Genomic DNA, 21,696 nt, shown 5'->3' with positions numbered 1-21,696 from the left:
ATTAAAAGTATGAAGAATTAGTTTTTTAGCCCACCAAAATTAGTAAATTGCCATACCTAATATCACTATCTTATAAAAATGTATAAGATATTTAAATATAACATGAGTATAGAGCTTAGGAGTATAGATGTAACGTCAATCGTAGATAAGATGAGGGAAAATAGACTTAGATGGTTTGGTCATGTTATGAGGAGAGAGGAATCGGAAGCGGTAAGAAGAGTTATAGAAATGAATGTTGAAGGAAGAAGAGGTATAGGAATGTAATTGAATGCGATATGAGGACGGCTGATGTGAGCGTAGATGATGTGGGTGATAGTATCAAATGGAAGTTTAGGATAAGGGTGGCCGAACCCAAGTAGTTGAGATTAAGACGAGGAAAAAGAAGAAGAAGATTTTAGTTCAAAATGAGTATAATTTTGTTTTAGAAGAATAGTCTAGAGGCCAAATATTTTGTTTTTAAATATGGTATATTACATAATGTTTAATTTAAGATATATATATAAAAGTTTCAGTATTTCCGGAACATTTTCAATAGTTAAATTGAAAAAGTTCTACTTTTTATAAACATGTTTAAAGGTTTGACCCCCTCCCCCTGTATAAAAAGTCGTTGTCCTATTTAGGAAAAAAAGTAAGTTGGATGAAAGGAGGAGTATATAAAGTATTTATAAAAAAATTGTATTGATTAATTTTTTAAAGAATTAAAACAATATAAAGTTTAAAATATAAATTATAAAATCGCGAGTTTTAACATAAAAATAGCATATTTTTGAATACGATAGCCATTTTAACAAGGAAGACAAGTTCAAAGGCAAATTTTTTTTTTAATTTAACATAAATAAATATGTAATTATTAGTATTTCTGGGATTTTTTCAAAAGTAAATTTTTTTTTGTGCATAAGTTGCCACTTTGAATCTTTCCTTCGGAGGATACGAGAAGGGTAAGATTTTCAAAAAAATATATATACCAAATACTAAAATAATACCTAAGGTATCTATACAATTTTTGTTATTTTGATTCATTTATTTTCATAAATTTATGGTAATTTTAATTAAATAAAGTTCAAAAAATAACGAAAATTACCGATTTTAAAAGTTTTAATTTTTTGGGCATTTTTCCTATGAATAAAGAAATTTTTTTCAAATGTTGAGGGTAAAATCTTCGGCTAAATACGATTTGTATTTTTATGACTTATTGTTCATCAAAATCCTGTTATGATAGATTAACGTCTCATTGTAATTTTTATCTGTTAAACAATAATTTATATTATACAGGGTGTTCAGTAAGTAAGTAAATGGGTTTCTATTTTTCTCATTGTTTGTAACAATTTACCTGTTTCCTTACTTGCTGAACATTCTATACATCTAAACTTTCATATAAATGATAAAATCCACATAAATAATAGTATAAATTTCACAGATATATTAATAATGTAACTATATAATTAATTATTTTCCAGAATTATATATTAATTTTATAAGATAACATGAATAAATAACACAAATTAATATAATATAAATAATGTAAATAATTATAAGAATTAACAAAATAGTAATATAAAAGGGAACAATAAAACTTAAATATCTGGCAGTATACTTTCATTATTCTCAGCATACTATAGTAACTCATTGATTTTACTCATTATATACAAGAAGTGAACAGTTACACTGAAGTTTAATTCAAATAAACAAGAAAACTTACATTTATTCCTCAATACTCACTGGAAACATCAAGATTCTAGGATTAATTAAAATAATAAAGTTAAAAATTAATAATTTCTTTTGAATACATAGTTTAAGTAGGAACAAAGAATGATTAAGTGATCATTAAAATTAAAATAGTAATTAAAATAAATCAGTAATGTTTGTACGAAGCTAATTGGCAGAGTTGGATCATTGATACGTGTCTGTGCCAGGAGTCAATTTAGAGGTTCATATATAGCCACCATATTACCCTGGGTAGATACATAAGGTAACCCATTCCACCTATCATTGATAACTGTAATCTATAAAAATATTTTCCCCAACATCATTAGTTTTCATCATATTTATAGTATAAAATATCCGTACTTGATATCACAACTCGACTAATAATAATTTTATTATTAAATTTTATTCAAATCAAAGTTATCATTTATTGTTAGGCTTAAATTAAAACGCCATGAATCAATTAGAAAAAATTTAATCAACCGTTTATTAAAATGTTTGTAGATTTCAATTTTTAATATTGAAAACCATCGAGAGAGCTCTTGTTCTTCGAGCATTCTTTAAATATAGTCTAACATTTAAATTCAACTCATGTTGGTAAATTGGCGATATTTTATTTCACAGAAATCATTGATTTAATTTGTTAGGTTTTTAAAATTGATAAAATAAAAGTATTTTTGTAACGCCATAATTTAAATGAGAATTGAGACCATTACTATTTAGGAATTTAATTCGATCTATTGCCCTATACGAAACGAGACACTGTTAGGACATCTGCAAGAACGTATGGATTTTTTTTTTTACCAAGAAAATACAAAATTAGTATCCCAGATTTTGCAATAGAAATGATCGTCCAACGCTAAATGTTATTAAAAAAATGTTTACCACTCCCTTATGTTTATCGCTTACCACCCGGAGCTTTATTATTAACAAAAGCACTACTAAGTGTTTGACTGGCGCCGTTTTCAGCCCCGTCGACGGCACCGTACGATTACGTGTTCGTGTAGTGTGTACGTTAAGCATCCGCATGTGTGTGAGTAAAGAGTTATTTTTGGACGTCAACGTTAGATTTGTTTACAGCGGCCCCTTTTTCACGTGAAGACACCGTCCGACATGTGTGCAAACGAGTGTGCGCGTGTTGCGGAGACAGTATTATTACAGTCCTCAAGCCAACGCGATCACCGAGTGCCGCAGGGCTGACGTACAGTCTCGTGAAAACTGAACTGACCGACAAGTTGGTCGCGTTTTCCTCTTGACTCAGACACGCTGTCAATGCGATTTCCAATCAGTTTTTTGTTTTGTGATTAATTGTTACCTGTCGAATCCCATCAATGTCACGTGTTCCTATACAGCACACGCCCATCGTAAAGATTAAGAGGTCTGATAACGCCGGTTTCCATTATAACTCTGGTCTACAACCGTTCTTCATTAATGGGTACGTTAAAAGGGTACATGCATAACTAATCTAATTTCAACGGAGCATTGCCAAAAAGGCATTTTCCAAATTCACGATTAAAACATTAAATGTACGATTTTAATTGCTCTAACGAGTTACGGTTCATTGACGTAGTAACATCACGTGAAAAAAATCATTTCCAGAGAGTCTATAGTTATTATTATTAATTGATTGAATGATAATTTAACGCTATAATTTACAAACATGGTTTTTTAATATAGTTGTACCTTTCGTCAGATTACAAAAGAATTTCAAAACCTATTTGTTATTCGTAGTTTTGAATATTATTGTCGACTATCAAAACTGTTTAGGTGTCATAAAAAATAAAAATTTATACGGGAAAATAATGGAGCAAATGTTATGAATATGATGAATATGAGTTTTAAACTCCCTAAATTTATTTTAACCGACACTGACATTTTTGGCACAACCTAACATAAACCATATTGTAATTTATTTTATGAAAAATATCTGCGTAAAACGTGAAAATTATCAATTTCCTTAAACTTATAATGAACAATTTAATAGGAATACCCAAATAAATTGAATGCTTACGTTTTAAAGTTTATTTAAAAAAGAGAATAAAAAACTTATCCATAGAATGATATATTCTATTAATAAGTTGAATTAATATTACAGTAAGACAAATTTTAATTAAAAAAAAAAAAATGATTGCCTCTTCCGGTTTAGAAATTCTTGCAAAAGCCTTTTCACTATATCTGCGAAAGCATGTGTCAAAATTGTTGTTGTCTTTTTTTTATGTCTCTAAAATACAGGATGTTCAGTAAGTCAGGAAACGGGTATCTATTGTTCTCATTGTTTGTAACAATGAGAACAATAGATACCCGTTTCCTGACTTACTGAACACCCTGTATAACTAAAGGTATATTTTGACATCCAATGATTTACATTAATAACATGCCTTTTTTGGCTTATTATATCGGAAATTAAACCAAATGTTAAAGATTCTGTTGTATATTTAAAAATAAATTAGATCTTAGAATTGAATGTTAATTGTGTTAAGGGAAAGCTTATTGGCCGTCGAAATTCAAGTCACTTAAGGCTCGTTTTGCATTTAATATTTTTGGCAGACGATTGGTTATGTGATACTTTTATAGTTTACTTGAACGACTGTTTCAGCTTTTTCATAATTCTTGGAACAACGGATAATAAAACATTGAGTTTAAATATTTTATTATTATTTTTTAATACTTTATAGTTTACTCATAATGTATAAAATTAGCTATAAAAAACAATACTAGTAAATATGCTGTTAGATGTCCTTGGAGAATTATATAACATTTTACTCAAATTAGAACAAATGATAATTTAAAATAATCACGTAGATGAACAGCTAACTCTTTCAAATTTAACTTAATTTTAAGAAAAATTCATTTAAATTATTACTTTTTATCAAATTTATAATACATTACTACTTATAAATGAAAAATTCAAATACAAATTTGTTTAAAAAACATTACTTCAATATTTTTAAAAATTGAAATGCATTTAATAATCCCTAAATGATGTTGTTACAATTAATTATATAGCAAAATCACTTAAAGAATAATTTAAAGGTTCCATATAAATCGTATTATATATTTTTTTTTAAACAATCTACTTGAAATTGATCTTTTGTACATTAGAAATTTTTCTTTTTAAGACTACGATTAATTAAATTGCTATTTGAATTGAACTAACATAATTTAAAAGTTAATGCGTTTAATCAAAATAAAAATCTCATTAACAAGGTATGAAATTGTTAAATGAAAGATTTGTAAATATCAAGATATTGTAAGAAAAAATTATTTCTGAATGTATATTTTAGGGGTATATTTTAAAAGTTAGAGTTCTTATTATTTGTTTACTATTAAATAGAGAATGGCCTAAATAAAATTTTAACTGATCGACTGGCCCGTTTTGTAATTTTATGTTTTGAAATATTAGTATTTAGAAATTTTGAAAAAGTGAGGAACGGGGTAGTTTAAGTAACTTTCTATTTTTACCATGACGTACAGATAAGAATTCTTCAACGTTACGCACTCCTCTTGCTATAAATAAAAATGACATTAACTCAAAAAGTATTATTGCAAAACTAGTTATCGATCAGTCAACATTTTATTAAACCATCCTTCATTTAATAATTAAATTTAATTATTGTAATAAAATAATAAAAGGTTCTCATTTAAATGTTTTAAGATATCCCTTAATCTTCCTTAAAAATGATCGCTGGTACGCAGCATTTCTTATCAACGATAATAAGGCATATTATTGTGAGCTTATAAATATACTAACTGGCAATACAGAAAGTAAGTCTATTGATAGTCGAAATTGACAATAAACACTACGTGTCTGTGACAGCGATCTCATAAAAAAACAATTAGCTAACTGTATTTGTAATCCCTCGTGTATTATATATGTATATTAACTCAAAAATTTGAAACTTTAAATGTTTATATCTCATAAACTAATAAAGTTATATTAAAAATTCAAATGCCATTTACTATTAAATTAAAAACTCAAATATTTTATTAAATTCAAAACATATGTTCCCCTTTAAAAAAACATAGTTGATATCCTTACAAGGCATAAGGGATGAACTTAAAAAGTATTACATAGTTCAAGAATAATGTGTAACTAAAGATAATAATAAAAAAAAAAAATGTTTAAATTATTATTATTCTGTAAGTAATTGAGTGGATTATGATAAAAAAATCAGCCTGTATATGCCCTAAGACTTACCCTAAGATTAATTAACTAACTCATATCGAGGATAAAATATAGTTCTATAATTTGTAAAATTAACAGAATCATTTACGTTATACTCTACTTTATATAATTGTAAATAGTCCCACTTTCTATAGCAAATACATTGTCAAAGTTTTAAATTCAGTTATTTAACTATGCTTCTATTTTATTTATTTTGTTATATAACTGATTAAACAACCATTGTCAAGTAAATGAACCAATTAATGATATTGTTAGTTACTAATTAGTTACACTGTTAGTTGTATGTTATTAATGAAAAATGAAATCTGTTGTGATCCAAATCTTTAATATGAAATCTTTCGGTTTTAATGTATAAATAAATAGTTAAAATATTGATTTGATAAATCTTTGCAGATTCCTGTTTAGTTTAATTTAGAAAAATGTTAGTTTGATCCATATATTTCTATAGTTTTTGCAATATAAAAAACTAAGTATACACCCAAAGAAAAACCTCAATCAAAATTGAAAGAGAAATTTTATCAAGGGTTTATGATAATGTTTTATTAATACGAACAAAATAACTATTCTTATAAATAATTATTGTTCAAGACAAGAAAAAAAATATCATATTGATAAATATATCATTGATTCAATAGTAATGATATATTTATCAAATTGAACAATGAATTTATTATATAGATCGAGGTTTTTCTCTGGGTGTAGATAGAGCTAGATAATAGAGTACTAGTAATAATACAGTATTGTATAATTTTTTTTACAAACATGTTTGTTTGTAATTTCATGATAATTACGATTTATGTAATTAAAAATTTTATTAACTTTAAGAGAAACATTTGAAAACTTTTAATTATATAAATTATTATTTGTATGGAATACTTGGAAAGGCAATTCAATAAATAAACATATTTTAAGTGCTTAATTTGTTCGAATAACACTATGACACATAATTTTATTAGAATAAAACGTTATGAAATTCACGTACACATAGATCTTTATCAAATGCATATTATTTTGTTACATTAATTTGAAATTTTGTTTGTCTTTATAATAAAATGTTTGAATATCGTAGGAAAAATTAACAATTTTTTCAGTAAACTAAATTAAATTGTAATAATTTAGTTTAGAGATTTTGGCATAATTTAATATCTAACTGTCACCATAGAATGTAAACATTTTACCTCGAAATAATTCACTTTAGTGTATAGAAATTTTTAATAAAAACTTTATTTGAATGAATTCGAACTAATTAACCTAATTTAAATTAAGTGACTCGTTAATTAAATGACTTTTTAAATGTATTAATGTATTTTAATACGAGTGTATTAACACATATGATAAAAGTAAATTCTCATATAAATAAGAACATTTTTATGGTAAGGTATCAATCACAGATTTAAACATTTATCAAATTATTATTTTATCTAATATATTTATTATTAAACCTATTATTTTTTATAAATACACAGATAAAATGTCCGCGACTACCATAATAAATAAAATAACTCAAGAAACAACAGATGAGTTATTCAAAATCAATTATAGCCAAGTTTAAATTGTGTGATAAATTTAATTCTTCTTATCCATTCAAAATGATAAGGAGATTTATTACACTGACCTATTTTGACCTGACCTAAATAGCACCATTGCAGTGACTAGTAGGGATATCCAGAAACTAAAATTATGAGAAGATGAAATATTTATTTCTGTCTATTGAATAATTTTTTTTTTAAATTGTGCGACCTTTTTTTAATAATTTTATTTTTTGTTTTTTGGTAGCATCTTCTTATATTAGAAAATTACCGAATAAACCATTAAATTTTGACGATTGTGGGGAGGTGTATATCTCACTCTGCGTCACGGGACGGCTCTGGTGGCCAATGTACTAGTTACTTTTATTCAGCAGTTTTTAAACTATAATTATTATCAGTGTAAAAATCTTAATCTTGAGATGAAATAATTTTATACATACATTTTTAATTAAAATATTTCTAGTGAATAAATATTGTAATGTTATGAATTGAATTGTATTTTTCAAGCACATTAGAATTCATAACGAGGGCAAAAGCTAAATAATTATTATACATTTTAACAGTGTACTACCTAGTAATAAAATAAACGGGAGTCACGATAGCCTAATTAGATATTGTGTTTATGAATGATGAATTCATGATTTATAATTTAATAATATTATCGATTTATATGCACATCATCAGTATTTTAATAGTATAATACTATGAATACAAATAATAATCTGAATGCATTAAAAACTACGAGAGATCAATATCCATTTCTTTACTAGTCGTCGATAGTGTCAGCTGCAGTTGACTGAATAATTAGGTGTTCTAATTATATTCAATTACTATACTTTAGACGGTAATTTTTCTTAGAGAGGGAACTGCAATATATAAAACGCATTGAAAATAATATTATTAACTCAATGTTTCTTGTACCTAAGCTATTTCATGGGTTAAACTCCCCTTCTTTTTATAAATCGTATCGACCTATTACACAACACCTATTTTTGTGGTTATTATTACTATTATTTGTTTGTTTGTACAACAGTTGTAAATTTAGTTCGAGTATGTTTTAACTGCCATAACATTATCGGATAAATATTGATATCATCTTTGTTTGTTTATTTACTCATCAAATATTTATTTAAGTTACGTTTAATACTTTTTCATTGTACCTTGGTACATCACAGCATATCTCATCCGTGTATCTCAGCAACCGTCTTACATCATTTATGGTAAAATAATGTTTTTATCGCATGAGCGTCAATTATGGGTAATACTCGATATGCATGTAATTATTTATCAATTTAGTAACGTACAGACTACCGAAGTGTAATTTTTTTTGTCTACATAATGAGTATGGAATACATGAGCGAGCGTAGAATTAAAACAACTCGGAGTCGACAGCTATTTTTTAACAATTTTTTAGAAACGTTCGATAAGTAAGTTGTGACTATTTCGAGTTAAAACGGCGTGCGACAACATTAAACCGTTTAATTGACGTTAACTCTTTGCAATATTAAGATAAGAAATTATTATTTTAGATTTCATCCACTGGATCCATCGCCATTTGGCAAAAATGATTTCTTCAGACCAAGAGATAGACTGATGAAGGGCGATTCGTCACTTGATTATGGATTTCATTATCATAACCCAGGACTGAATGTTTATAAGGTAAGTAAAATTTTAAGTAGTCATATTTGTTAGTTTGAATTATATTCAGGGATCTCTAGGGAGGTTTATTACACTCATAGTACTAACCTCGGGTCTTTAATATGGTACTGAGGGGGGGGGTCTAAAACATTAAGCAGGGTGTGCGAATAAAATATATTTAGGTCGTCTATAATTTATTATAATTTTAATATTATAATTAATATTTAATATTTTATTATTTTATTTCATGTCATAGTTGATATTTCAAATATGATAGGATTTTTACAAAAAAAAACAATTTTTGTGGGTCCTTCAGTCAAGAAACTCACCTATATTTATTGAAGTTTTGAAAGCTCTTGTCATGTTAAAATGTTCGTAAAGGGCGTGTTCGTATAATACTTGATCGGTCTGAAATAAATAAGTCTCATCGTCAATCGTTTTTTCTGAATGTCTAATGAGACGAGAAAGTACTTAATAGCATACAGTAACTGATGACCGAATTTTGATAATAGCTGGGAATTCGTAAATATTTCACAATCACAATATAAATCGCTTAAGTAGATTTGTTATTTTACGAACATTGACACATGCTTCGCGTTGGATATTTTCCAAACATCTATTTATAGCTAATTTACAAAATCCAAACCCTATCTTGTGGGACAATTAAAAAAGTTATTAACATTTCCTCTTAAGGGTAACATAACGAATGATTCTCATTTTTGTTATAGTATTATTCAATATTGATCAAAGTAAAATTATTGTGCAAAATTCCTAAAAATTGGGTCTGGTATAAAGTAATTAAAATTTTATTATATGGAAGTTTTGTGGAATAAATACATTTAACTGATTGTCATTTCAAATTAATAATTTTGAATCATAATAATACTATGTATTATTATGATTAATAATAATATTATGTAATAATTACGTCATTATAGTTTCACAATAGTATCGTGAGAAAAAATCCCAAAAATTAACAAAAAAAAACAATTTTTGAGCTATTTTTAGTTTTTGACGTTTCAACTTTACAAAGCTATAACTTTTAAACCAATTTTTTTCGACAATTTTTTCAAACAATTTTGAAAAAAGCATTGAAAACACGCATTAAAAAAAAAAATTGAAAAAACTTGATGGGGTGGTAAAATGCATTTGTTCCACATCTTATTTTAATTTGCATTAAAGTTGTCTAATTACGCGACTTGCACACCCCTCGTGTTGATGTTATTACTGAAACGATTTGCTTGTTATGATATAGTGACGTGGGCTTTAAAATTTGTTTAATTAACTTATAATATATTAAATTTTAAAAATTATTCGTTGAGTACTGGTATGCCATTATAAATGAATACATAAGCAATAAATGTTTCTACTTTTAGATAAAATATTATGTTTTCATTATTAAATCCAATTAAATTTGTAAGATGATTATCAGTAATTATAGAAATAATATTTGTATCTTAAGTATGCGGAGCAACTGTGTCAGAAGTGAAATAGTTGAGGTAGGATAATTACCCCAGTAAAAATGATTACATGGTGAAGTTACAGGTTTTTTTGTTTGGAGGGGGTAATAACATTTTTTTTATGTTTAATTCCTTAAAACGCCACTGCTATAAAAAGGTTCATATAAGCGCAAGACTCAGGGTACGTGGCCTGTTCGGATTGTCCCTGCGCTTGTTCTAAGTAGAGTGAAATATAATAATCTCATGAAATTTCAATACAATCTCCATATTTGATATTATATATATAGTTTGATTATTTTAATATTAGCCATTAAATTTATCTTAAAATAATAAATATGTTTAACAAATTAATTTTTAAATTCATATTTTTCTTGATTTATCAGTTATTATTTACTTTATTAACTCAACCCTTATACATTATAATAGTATTAATTTCATTTTTTTAAAAATGTATTATAAATATTTAACTAGCTTGTAAAATAAAAAAAGTTCTATTAAATAAATGACTTAACAATAACTTAGCGAATTTTGTCGAGAGTTATTTTAAAATATTGAGTGGAAAAATATCGCGCAGAGTAATGTGTATTGATAAAAATAACATAATTAGCACCTCATCTCCACTCATCATATATATACATTAATTATATTCAAGGATGAAAAAGGGAAGGAGACAGAGTATTTTTATTAAAACAGCCTTCCTGAATTTTTAAGTATACTGAGTGATTGTTTAACTATGTCTCACAAAATGACCTCGAAAATATAATTGTTTTTTTTCAAAAGTTAGTAGTATTCTATGTTCTATGATTTTCTAAAAAAATGTTCTTCTCCCTTAATGTAAATATATATGTTTAACAATCTGACAAATGGGAAACGATCACATTAGTATGAAGACTGACTTAAGATGTAGCACAAGTCTGTTAATTTTGATCTTTAGATATTTATGAACCACATTACTCTTCACACCCTCGTAAAAATGTTAATACTTTTAAAATACTGGTTCAAATTTTGTTATGGCCGATTCAGTTTCTCAGTGTTTTTTTTTTTAATGATAGAACATAAGATACTCTTAATCTCTAAATAGAACAAATTACATTGTGTTATATTTTTGAAATTATTGTATTATATATTTAAATATATTGCGTGAGGATTGTTATTAGTATTATTGAGACATCATTTTTTATTCTTTAACTATATGATATTTAAAAGAACGTTGGCTTCATTAATATAATTATTTTTTAGATCAATAAGTGTTATTATTTTGAGAAAACTGTAAAATAAAGTTATGACGGTAAACTGTTAACAAATAAATTCATTGTTTTTAATTATGTGTAGTAAAAATTATCTCAATAGTACACACATGACATTTCTTCTAAATAAAATACTAAAATAAAAACACTAACATCTGGTAATTCTCAGCACATTTTTATTGTTCAAGTGTTTTTTTTTTTAATTTTTACTTAGAACAATTATGAACCAACACTTATTGATGATTTCGTATATCAATAAAAAAAAAAAAAAAAGGCTAAATATAATCTAAAACGAGCGTTTTTATAAGGAGTGTTCAGAGAACGGGTTTCAATTATTCTCATTGTTTGTAACAACTGACCTATGCTTTTAAAGAAAAAGTTAAAGAAAAATTTTCTTTTAAAATATATCGTTTAAAAATGGTACAAATTTAAAATTCTTTTTTTCCAACATTAAGATGGAATGATACTGCAAAAAAAAGTATCACTCTCAACGTTTGAATTTGAAATGTGCTACTGCATAGTATCCACAATTAAATATTAAAACTGTCTCAAATTAAAAAATATTTAATGTGTTAAAAGTCGAAATATACATTTATGAAGTCGCTGTATTTGAAAGTGATAATAATTTTTGATTTATTTTAATTTTAAAAAGAGGGTTAATAGAAAATTTTTAATAAAATTATTTTTACCTTATGTTTTTTCTTTTGCCATACATTACATTATATACATCATAAATGGTTATGGTATTTAACTTTCAAAAATGGAATTTATGGTGTTGTATTAATAAATTATTTTAAGTATGAGTAAAACAGACTGAGATTATTTAAAAATGTTCAATATTTAGGGTTCCATTTATTTTTTAAGCACAACTAGAAAATTATTCATTTTCTTACGGTTTTATTTGTATCAAAAATATAAATAAGCTTAGAATAAGTATTAATTTTATGTGAGAAATGAATATCATTTTTTTTATTAGTGATTTATTTTTAATTTACTCATACAAACTTAACAGATATTCTTTTTAATGATAGTGTAAATATTTTTCTTAATGTAGATAAAATTTGAAAAAATAACTTTGAAGTAGCAATACCTATTGCTTTAGGTTTTAATGAAAATGTCAACTTTTGTACAAGTTTTGTACAGAAGTGTTTATGTTTAACTTTATATCGACTACAATGCATCGCGATGGCTAACAGTAGTATATTATTAAAACTAATAGCATTTTCTAATTTTTTATTTGTTAACACTTTCATAATATTATACTGACATACGTAATATTACTGTGCATGTACGTAATTTTGAATAATTCATAACGACATGTTAAATAATTAATTGTTGATAACCTGGTAAATTGTTTATATATCACATTATAAACAGTAATAATCATATTATTTTTGTTTTTTTATAGTACTTTTATTTTTATAACAATCTTATAAATTTTATTATTAATTATTACTTCTTATAAATTAAGATACCGAATTCTAAAATAACAAAATTTGACGTTTTGCTCTTTGTGTAATGTGGTAGAAGCTTAATGGACTTTAGACCCCTATGACTTTTTTTTGTTTTAATTAACGTGTAAAATTTGTTTTACATTTAATACTTGTTAAATGTACAATTGAACCTGAGTAGATTTTTAAATAATTATTATTATAATATCACAATAATTACTGGGATAATGAAAGAAAATAAAGTAAGGTAGAAATCTTAAAGCTCTAAAAAATAACTAAATACGCACTAAAAACTTTTTACATTTGTTGTGTTATGAAACAAATAGTGTTTAAGTGTTCCATTTTTAAGTATATGTAAAAAAAAGTAAGTTCTGAAAGTTTTTTGACCTCTATAAACTCGAATTTCTATTTAGGCTATAGAAAAACTGACAGGTATAAGCACCTGGCTTTTATAATTTTCAAGTATATACATATTTTTCATTGTTTTAAATTTAACTATTAACTTACTTTCAAAAGTTTATTAAAATAATAATCAACACTATATTATATTAAAAAGGGCATTTAAAAAAGTTGTTTTTCAGATTATTATTTATTTATAATATGTTTGGTATTATGCATTGAATTTACTTCACTCGGTCACCAGGCTTCTTTACCAATGGTTTAGTTTCTTGGTAACACTCGAATTACTGGCCAACCTGTTGGTGTGTAGTGAGGTAATAGAATCAGTACTAGTGTTGGAAGGGTTCGACAGCGCAAAACCAATGATCTATGTAGTAATTAAGTTTGTATATATGTGCCTTAAAACTAAATAAATAATTCAAAATGTAATAAATAAGTAGTATTTTCAATAAAAAAAAAAATAATAATCTATAGTAAAATACAAGTTAGGCTTTTTTTTTGGCTCTATAAATTAATAAAATTGTTTTTAGCTCTTCTGGCTCAACAGTAACAACTTCTTTAATAATATAACTCAAAATATCAAAAAATAGTAGTGGTTAGTGTGACTCTACTCTGCTGAGTAACCATCGCGCGAACAAGAAGGAGAAACTCAGTATTATAGGCGATGTTATGCCTACGATGGTGTTATTCGGTCACAACAATGTTAGTGTTATTAGTAAATAAATAGTGTAACAATTATAATAATGATCAGTTTTACATCCTTCTACTTCCCGAACTTAACATGCTTCAGAGGGTGGTAGCCCTATTTCATATATTAGGGAGTCGAAGATGGTTTTTTGCTAGGCCAATAATGGAAGGGGCGGGTATTATGGCCGGTTTGCAACAGAGACCAGACGCGACCAATGAGAAAATCACAAATCTCGTTGACATCCTGGGAATCAAATCCAGGACCTCGTATGCCAAAACATACGTTTCTACCCTCTAGGCTAGGCTGGCCCCTTAAATAAGTAGTGTAAAAATAAATGACAATATAATGCAAAAAAGAGCTCTTAATTTTTGTTATTGCAAATCAATATTTTATATAAATGTTGGATAATTTTACTAGTACATAAATAAAATTGTTTGAGCAAAAAATAATATTTATGAATGGCTTAATATCTCTATTATTAAAATTCAGTCTTATAAATGTAACTTTATTTTTTTTTTTACATTTGAACACTTTTTTTAATCTAGTCTACTGTGTACTGTACTTAAGAATGATGTAATAGTCACTTTTTTAATTCAATATGCTTATATGAACAGATGAAACAATTTTGATTTTTATATTATAAAACGAGTTACTTAAAACAATAGAAAGTATCGCGAGACAAAATTTTCATCCACTTATTGTTTTTCGAAAATTAAATTGCAAAAATCGACACGTTTTTGTTAGTTGTTCGGTCGGAGGGCTTGGACTAGTTGTATTTAATAAAAGATGTCGTAAAACACACCAAAGGATCAAATGAGATAGGTACAGCTCTAGGCCAGAACGACGTGTAGATTTTTATGGACTACGACTGAATCTTTGTCGAACTCAGGTCGACCTGAATGTTTCTTTGCATAAAAACAACCACTTCCTTCGAACGTTTGATGCCAACGTCAAATGCTTAAGAAATTGTGGGGCTTCAGTTCCAAAAGTTCTTCGGAAATCACGTTGAACAGTAATTTCTAATTTGCACTGACTAAAACAGAGGACATTAAACGTTTTCTGTAGCAGAGACAACATTTTGAAACAAACTGACGGCAGTTCACTAATAATTACAAAATTTATCAACAACAATAAATAAACTAAAATATACTTGATTCTCTTATTTTCTAATTAATATATAGGTCGATAAACTGCGAATAACGACTGCTGAGCTATATCAATTCATAATCGGGCGAAGAATTTTTAAACAAATAATTTTTGTTATATTTTATCATATTACAATAGTTGATATAATGATTCAAAAAAGTATCATATTCAAGTAGCAATATAATATTGTTTACAGTAAGTATATGATGAATATTTATCATAAATATTCTAGCGTTTGTTTTATTTCAAACAATTTTTTTTAAAGTCTATTTACGAATATTTTATTGGATAAAAAACGTAAATACTATTGTTTATAATAGATGAATTTATTCTGGTAATTAATGAAGATTTGTTCGAGAGGGATCATATAATATATTATATAAATTATTGTAAATAAATATTAAAAGCTAAAATTTATAATCAAAATACATTTTAAACAGTTGTATTACTATTTTTGTAAACATTCTACCTACAATAAATAAAATGAAATAGAAATATTTTGTAATATAAAATAATCTTCTCGAAAACCATAAAATCATTCATCCTGATTCTTTATTAGGACAGTGGCTTATTTAGGTATTTCAATAGCTCACATACAATATAGGAAGTAAAATTTTTACTGTCTAAAATAAACAAAGACCATTACATCATGAATTAACCATATTGAAATGTTTATATATAAACAACAATAATTTGCATTTTAGTTCATAACTTTTAAGAATATATATATTTTTTCTGGCATTTTTTTTATATTTTATATTTCAATTTGTTCAAATTAACGATTTAGACTTATTACAAATCATCTATGATGATACTACATAAGTTATTTCTTTACTTTATAAAATACACCAATATGACAAATAGTTATAGTTTGGTTTTTTTATGGTTATCAGCAGCTAGCTATTTAAGCAACCAATTTAACAGCGGGAGTTTATTTTTGTTTAATAATTCAATGCGGCGTCAAGAAATAATCGATTTCTGATAAGTGAACATAACTTAATATACATAACTTAGTCAGTGAACATGGTAAGCTCATCAAAAGTTTATGATTGTTTTCCGAACTATATTTTTTCATACTTGCCTAACATCTCCATACTATTTTATCACAAGTTATTACCATAATTCAATAATTTTCCACGTTTAGATGGAAATCATCAAAACACCGACGGATGACAATCCGCATGGTTAGACTAGTCGTAGCTTTAGTGCGGTCGGAGCACGAAATAGTAATAATTATATACAAACCGGTTGTTGGCGGTTGCCGGAAGAATACCTTTGCTGGTCGGCACGCATAGCCGTGAGTCGTCCGAGTTCCTCGAGCGTTGCGGCGGGAAGGTCGTGGATAACCTCTCTGGTGGGAGTCGTGGTTAGGTGAGAGAAGATTTCGGGGAGGGAAGCGGGTGAGGTGGTATCAACAAATAGCGACGTCAGCGGTTAGTCACAGTCGTTGTCTGCAGGTCGTCATCAAAGCCGTTGTAATCGAGTATCGGTTTTAGAAAACCAAACCGTAAAAAAGAAAACACCGGCCTTTACCGGGATTAAAGATATAAACATTACAAAACGGTGTGTCTGGATTTGTTACATATTTTTTTAATCTCGTCGAGATTCGACATGCTCGCGTTGGTTTAAGTGTACAGTGTGAAAAGTGTAGTGTCAATTACATTACCATTAAACTTTCAAAATACTTTTATATGATACAAATATGGAAACCGAATCAAACAATAAGGACACATCCATGTCACTTTTGAATGGCACACATCCTTCTCTGAGTGATGACACCTTCAAGCACGCCAGCAGTTCTTTGCTTAATGTCTTGCCTTCGTTAAGACATTTAAAAGTGGTGAGTTGAAAATCATTGGTTCATACTGTTTAATGACCCATTAATCATAGTCCAAATTAATAATATTTCTAAGTAGAGCAGTTTTAATGAAAGGACATTCTGTGCATGCCCTACTTAAAATGGAGCTCCTAATAAATATTAGTTGTACATCGTTTATCATAATTTGGAAAAAATAAAATTCTGGCTAATTAGCAAAAAATTAGGGAACAATTATAATACAAGTACATTTGATTATAGCAAATAAAGTTTTGAAGACATGAAAAGTTTTCTGTAAAGAGCTAAGAAACGTATGTGAACACTTCTATATAAGTTTTCATTTATTTTTATGTTTATATAAAAAGAAATGAACATAAATAATTATTATGTTATTAATACTAACAATAAAGTTTTACTAAATAAAATAAAATATTGTTTTTTAATATATATTTATGAATATTTAATTTTGTACATATACAATATTACAGCCGAATCTTAGAAAGTACAGCGTATGGTTACACCCTATGAAAATTATTTAAACAAATAAAGTCAGTATTTTGAATATAAGTTAAAATCCTTTTTTTTGCTTATTAAATTTATGTGACAAGCAATAAATCAGCAAATATGTGTATGACGCTTCCCCCTCCTCGAAAAATTTTTCTGGCCTATTCAACATTTAACACTAATAGCTTCTAACTTTATTTAGGGGAAGCCTATTTTTTTTTTTGTTCTTGGCCCTCGAATTATTAGATCAGCGTCTGGTTTTCAGGATATTTCAGAGACATAAGAAAATGACTTGTTGGTCCAATATCATTGTTTTTATACCATCGGGAAGTTTATAGCTTTGCTAATTTTTGGACTAAAAAATGAAAAGTGTTATTTTGAGTAATTATTGAAGTCCATTCTTATCTTTATATTTTTTATGATTATCACTTTTTAAAGTATTTTAGCTAACCAATTAGCTAAAAAGTATTAACTGTTGAAAATTTAAAAAATTTGATTGGACTCTTTTTTTAAATAAATTTAGATTAATTATTTAGAAATTAAAACGATATATATAAGTTTTAATTTTATCAAATGCATGTGAATACTAAAAATTAGTATTAGTTAAAATCTGAAATATGTTAAAATTGAATTTATTACCGCATTAATATCAAACTACATTTTAAAAATTCCTAACTGTAAAATTATTAACAGTTTTCTAATTGTACTCGTTTTATACATTTTTGTTAAACGCCATATTTTGCCATGAAACTCATATCTATATCAGCAACTCGATCAAATGTACCTACGGGAGTAATGACCCACAATGACATGTTTGTTTACCCGTGTACCGATAATATGATCAGCTGAACGAAAACATTCAATTCGTTATTGAACAGGTAGATGTTAAACAAATGTAAATATTAAACATATTAATGCAAATATTTACTGACTTTTTCGGCGATTAGTTTACGACTGAGATGGCAAATAATTTTTGTAATGAGTTTGGTTATAACTTAGAATTATTTTATGATGAGTCTAAACAAATTATTTGTTTATCATAAATAGTATTATTGTTTTTGAAGTGACACTCGACTAGATTTCTTATCTTCTGATAAGAAATCTAGTTCATTATCACCTCATTTGGGAGTTATCACATTGAACATATTAATTGTACATCCGAAAGGTTAATTTCTCTTATCGGTCAATATATTAAGTCAAATTATATTGAAAATATATTCTCGCATAACTGTACTTTCATTCTGTATCTTTTTAAAGATATCTTATTTTAATTGTATACAAGATACTTTTTTTTATTGAGTTATATTTTAATATTAGAAAATAAATGCTCTCAAGTATTATTAGAGTAACTTCTTACGATTCTGAGATTTGAAATAAACTTTTATTACTAGTTATAACCAATAAGAAAAGTTTTTAAGGATTACGAGGGAATCACTAACCAAGAATGAATTGTGATATCATTTCAATCATTTGAATTGTAAATCGTTAGTCTCTTTGCATTATTTGTTGTATGTTGTGCAATCATTACATAATATGAAGATTATTTGCGTGTGTTTCAATATCGAATATTACAAACAATTTACTTCATTAATGACTCATGGGTTAATTATCAGTTGCGCTTTCAGGTATTTTTTCAGGTATTCGAAAAGTTGAAATTTTCTATTTTTTTCCAAAGGTTTTATGTAACAACGATATATAACTGAAGGTTTCACACATGTGAACTTCGTTCTTTATTTACTTTTTTAACAATTGATTTTTAATTTGAATTGTTATGATTAAACTAAGAATGAAATAATTACAATATTTTACCATTCAAATGTGTATTTTTTTTTACGAGAACACTTGTGTCATATTTTTCTTTGGACATCTTGCGTTGGAATTCATCACATGGAAGTAACCGTAATTTGTAGGTAAAAAACTTTTCTACAAACTGAATAAACGCTTCAAATTCTATTGTATTAAAACAAAAGTATAATATATGACATTAGTTGTACCGTAATGCACAATCACGTAAAAACGAAACAAACAAATAGGATGTCTGGTTGTACTGAGAAATATATTATAGTATAGAGTGTATGTTTCTGTGCCACGTTTTATTTTGCCCACAGTTTCTTTAACGAGTAGACGGTAATTCTTTGAGATCTGAGTAGGCTTCACAAAACAAGAAAAATGGCTTTGGCCAATAAAAAAATGTTAGCATATTTTAATATATCGACTAAAATAACTTAATTATAACAATTAGACGAGTCGCCAGATTAGGCTTTTCGCATATGCTAGCTGTTCATATTTTCTTAACAATATTTAGACAGCAGATATGAATACAATAGCTGTTAAATAATTATCATCGAGTTTTTTTTTTATTGATGAGCTATTATTATGAGTTGCAGATTGTATTACAGTGTTGTATAAATAAATTGGAGTTGCTGTCTATGGTAATGAATTAATTTGTTGATAATCACACATTTGACATGGTCAATGACTTTGATAACACATGACTGTAAATCGTTATTTAAAAAAAATTAACAAACTACTTTTATTTTATTAGGTTTTCGAAAGAATTTCTAACATGGTATCTTAAAAAAAACACACGATACTAAAATAATACACTATTTAGAAACTTGTGATTAAGTTTGATGTATTTGGGTCAAACATATCAGGCGATTATAGTTTATTAGGAGTAAGATAATTAATTTGTGGGAAAGTCAACATTTCTGAACTTATTGTATTTAGCTTTAATACGTAGCTGAAAAGCTTTTGTTTTTACTTTGCCATGTTATTTTTTTTTGTGCCGGTACGCCTATACTTTTACTCAACGAAAAGATAAAAGATTACAAAACATCATTTTAAAGTTATCAGCGCTATAATTTTCAAAAATTTCCTCAGTCCCGATAAGAAAGAGAAATGTACCAACAAATTACAGTTCTCCCATAACAGTTGATGTTGATATTTCAATTTTCAAAATATTCAATTTTCAGCTAAATATAAATATTTTGAATTCAAAATATTAATTTTCAAATTGTTCAAGTTGTTTCACAACTTGAACAATTTGAATCACACCCAATTTAAAAGTGACACAGCTAAAAAAATTCAATTTTTAAATAAAGCCTTTTAAAAAATTAAATTGTTAAATAATTTACAATCCTATTGATTGATAAATTAGTTTGGTTTTTGTCAATTCACATTTTATTCGGATATTCTTTTCTAATATTTTTCGACTTTTCAAACTGAGATAAGAATATTTTGATTGTAATTTATAATTAAAATGCAGTTTGATGAAAAATTATTTTTAAAAATAGGTAAATACTTCCGATGTTTATAAATTACACAATTATTATATTTATTGATAAATTAAAAATTAAAGGTTTTTCAATTATGTTAAATTGTTAACAAAATGGTTAAATTTATTTTCAAGCTTATACAAATTATACATTATGTTTTATATAATATGATAATTATAAAAAAAAATTTGTAATGTTAATCAGTACTAATGATTGTGAATTAATTGTAGTGTCAAGTGTAGGTTATTAGCTTTATGAAAATGTTTAATTAATAAAAAAACATTAAATTACAATTTCAATACAGAAATATAACATTTGATTAGAAGAGATAGTATCAGTTTATATGAATTAATATTAATTTTATTAATTAACTTTTAAAATTTATGTTTTTTTAAATTTCATTTGCACTGAAAGCGTCTAAGTTTCATTTTACGTTGTGCGTATTTTTGATTTTGACGACGAGTTAAGTTAGTAACGTGCTATCTTAGAGTACTATTATTTCGTCGTAAATTGTTTTTTTAATTTACCGATGAATAATAGACAAGATTATTTTAATTACATTTTCTATTCATTGGAAATATTTAGAAGAATATCGCAAGTCTGGGAACATTTTAAATGAATATTTCACAGCGATTCTTGTGTAAAGAAAA

General features: G+C 26.4%; 1 protein-coding gene across 5 annotated transcripts in view; it reads left to right on the top strand.

Annotated features, from left to right (window-relative positions):
- The first annotated feature begins 2,860 nt into the window (after nt 1-2,860).
- The window catches only part of LOC126897558 (calpain-A), a 32,593-nt gene continuing 13,757 nt past the window's right edge, over nt 2,861-21,696 (top strand). For 2 of the 5 annotated variants that reach the window (XM_050671254.1, XM_050671253.1), the window contains exons 1-2: nt 2,862-3,139; nt 8,949-9,078. In XM_050671254.1, coding sequence (XP_050527211.1) covers nt 3,036-3,139; nt 8,949-9,078 — 234 coding nt within the window. In that variant the 5' untranslated portion in view covers nt 2,862-3,035. Of the gene's footprint in view, nt 3,140-8,708; nt 8,847-8,948; nt 9,079-16,875; nt 17,289-21,696 lie in introns of those variants that run through there. The other 3 variants (XM_050671257.1, XM_050671255.1, XM_050671256.1) reach the window with 3 other exon arrangements.

This window comes from Daktulosphaira vitifoliae, unplaced genomic scaffold (assembly GCF_025091365.1).
Source record: "Daktulosphaira vitifoliae isolate Bord-2020 unplaced genomic scaffold, ASM2509136v1 Scaffold_2, whole genome shotgun sequence".
Classification (NCBI taxonomy): domain Eukaryota; kingdom Metazoa; phylum Arthropoda; class Insecta; order Hemiptera; family Phylloxeridae; genus Daktulosphaira; species Daktulosphaira vitifoliae.
Note: the sequence above shows the minus strand (reverse complement) of the source record. Positions and strands in the feature narration are given on the sequence as shown.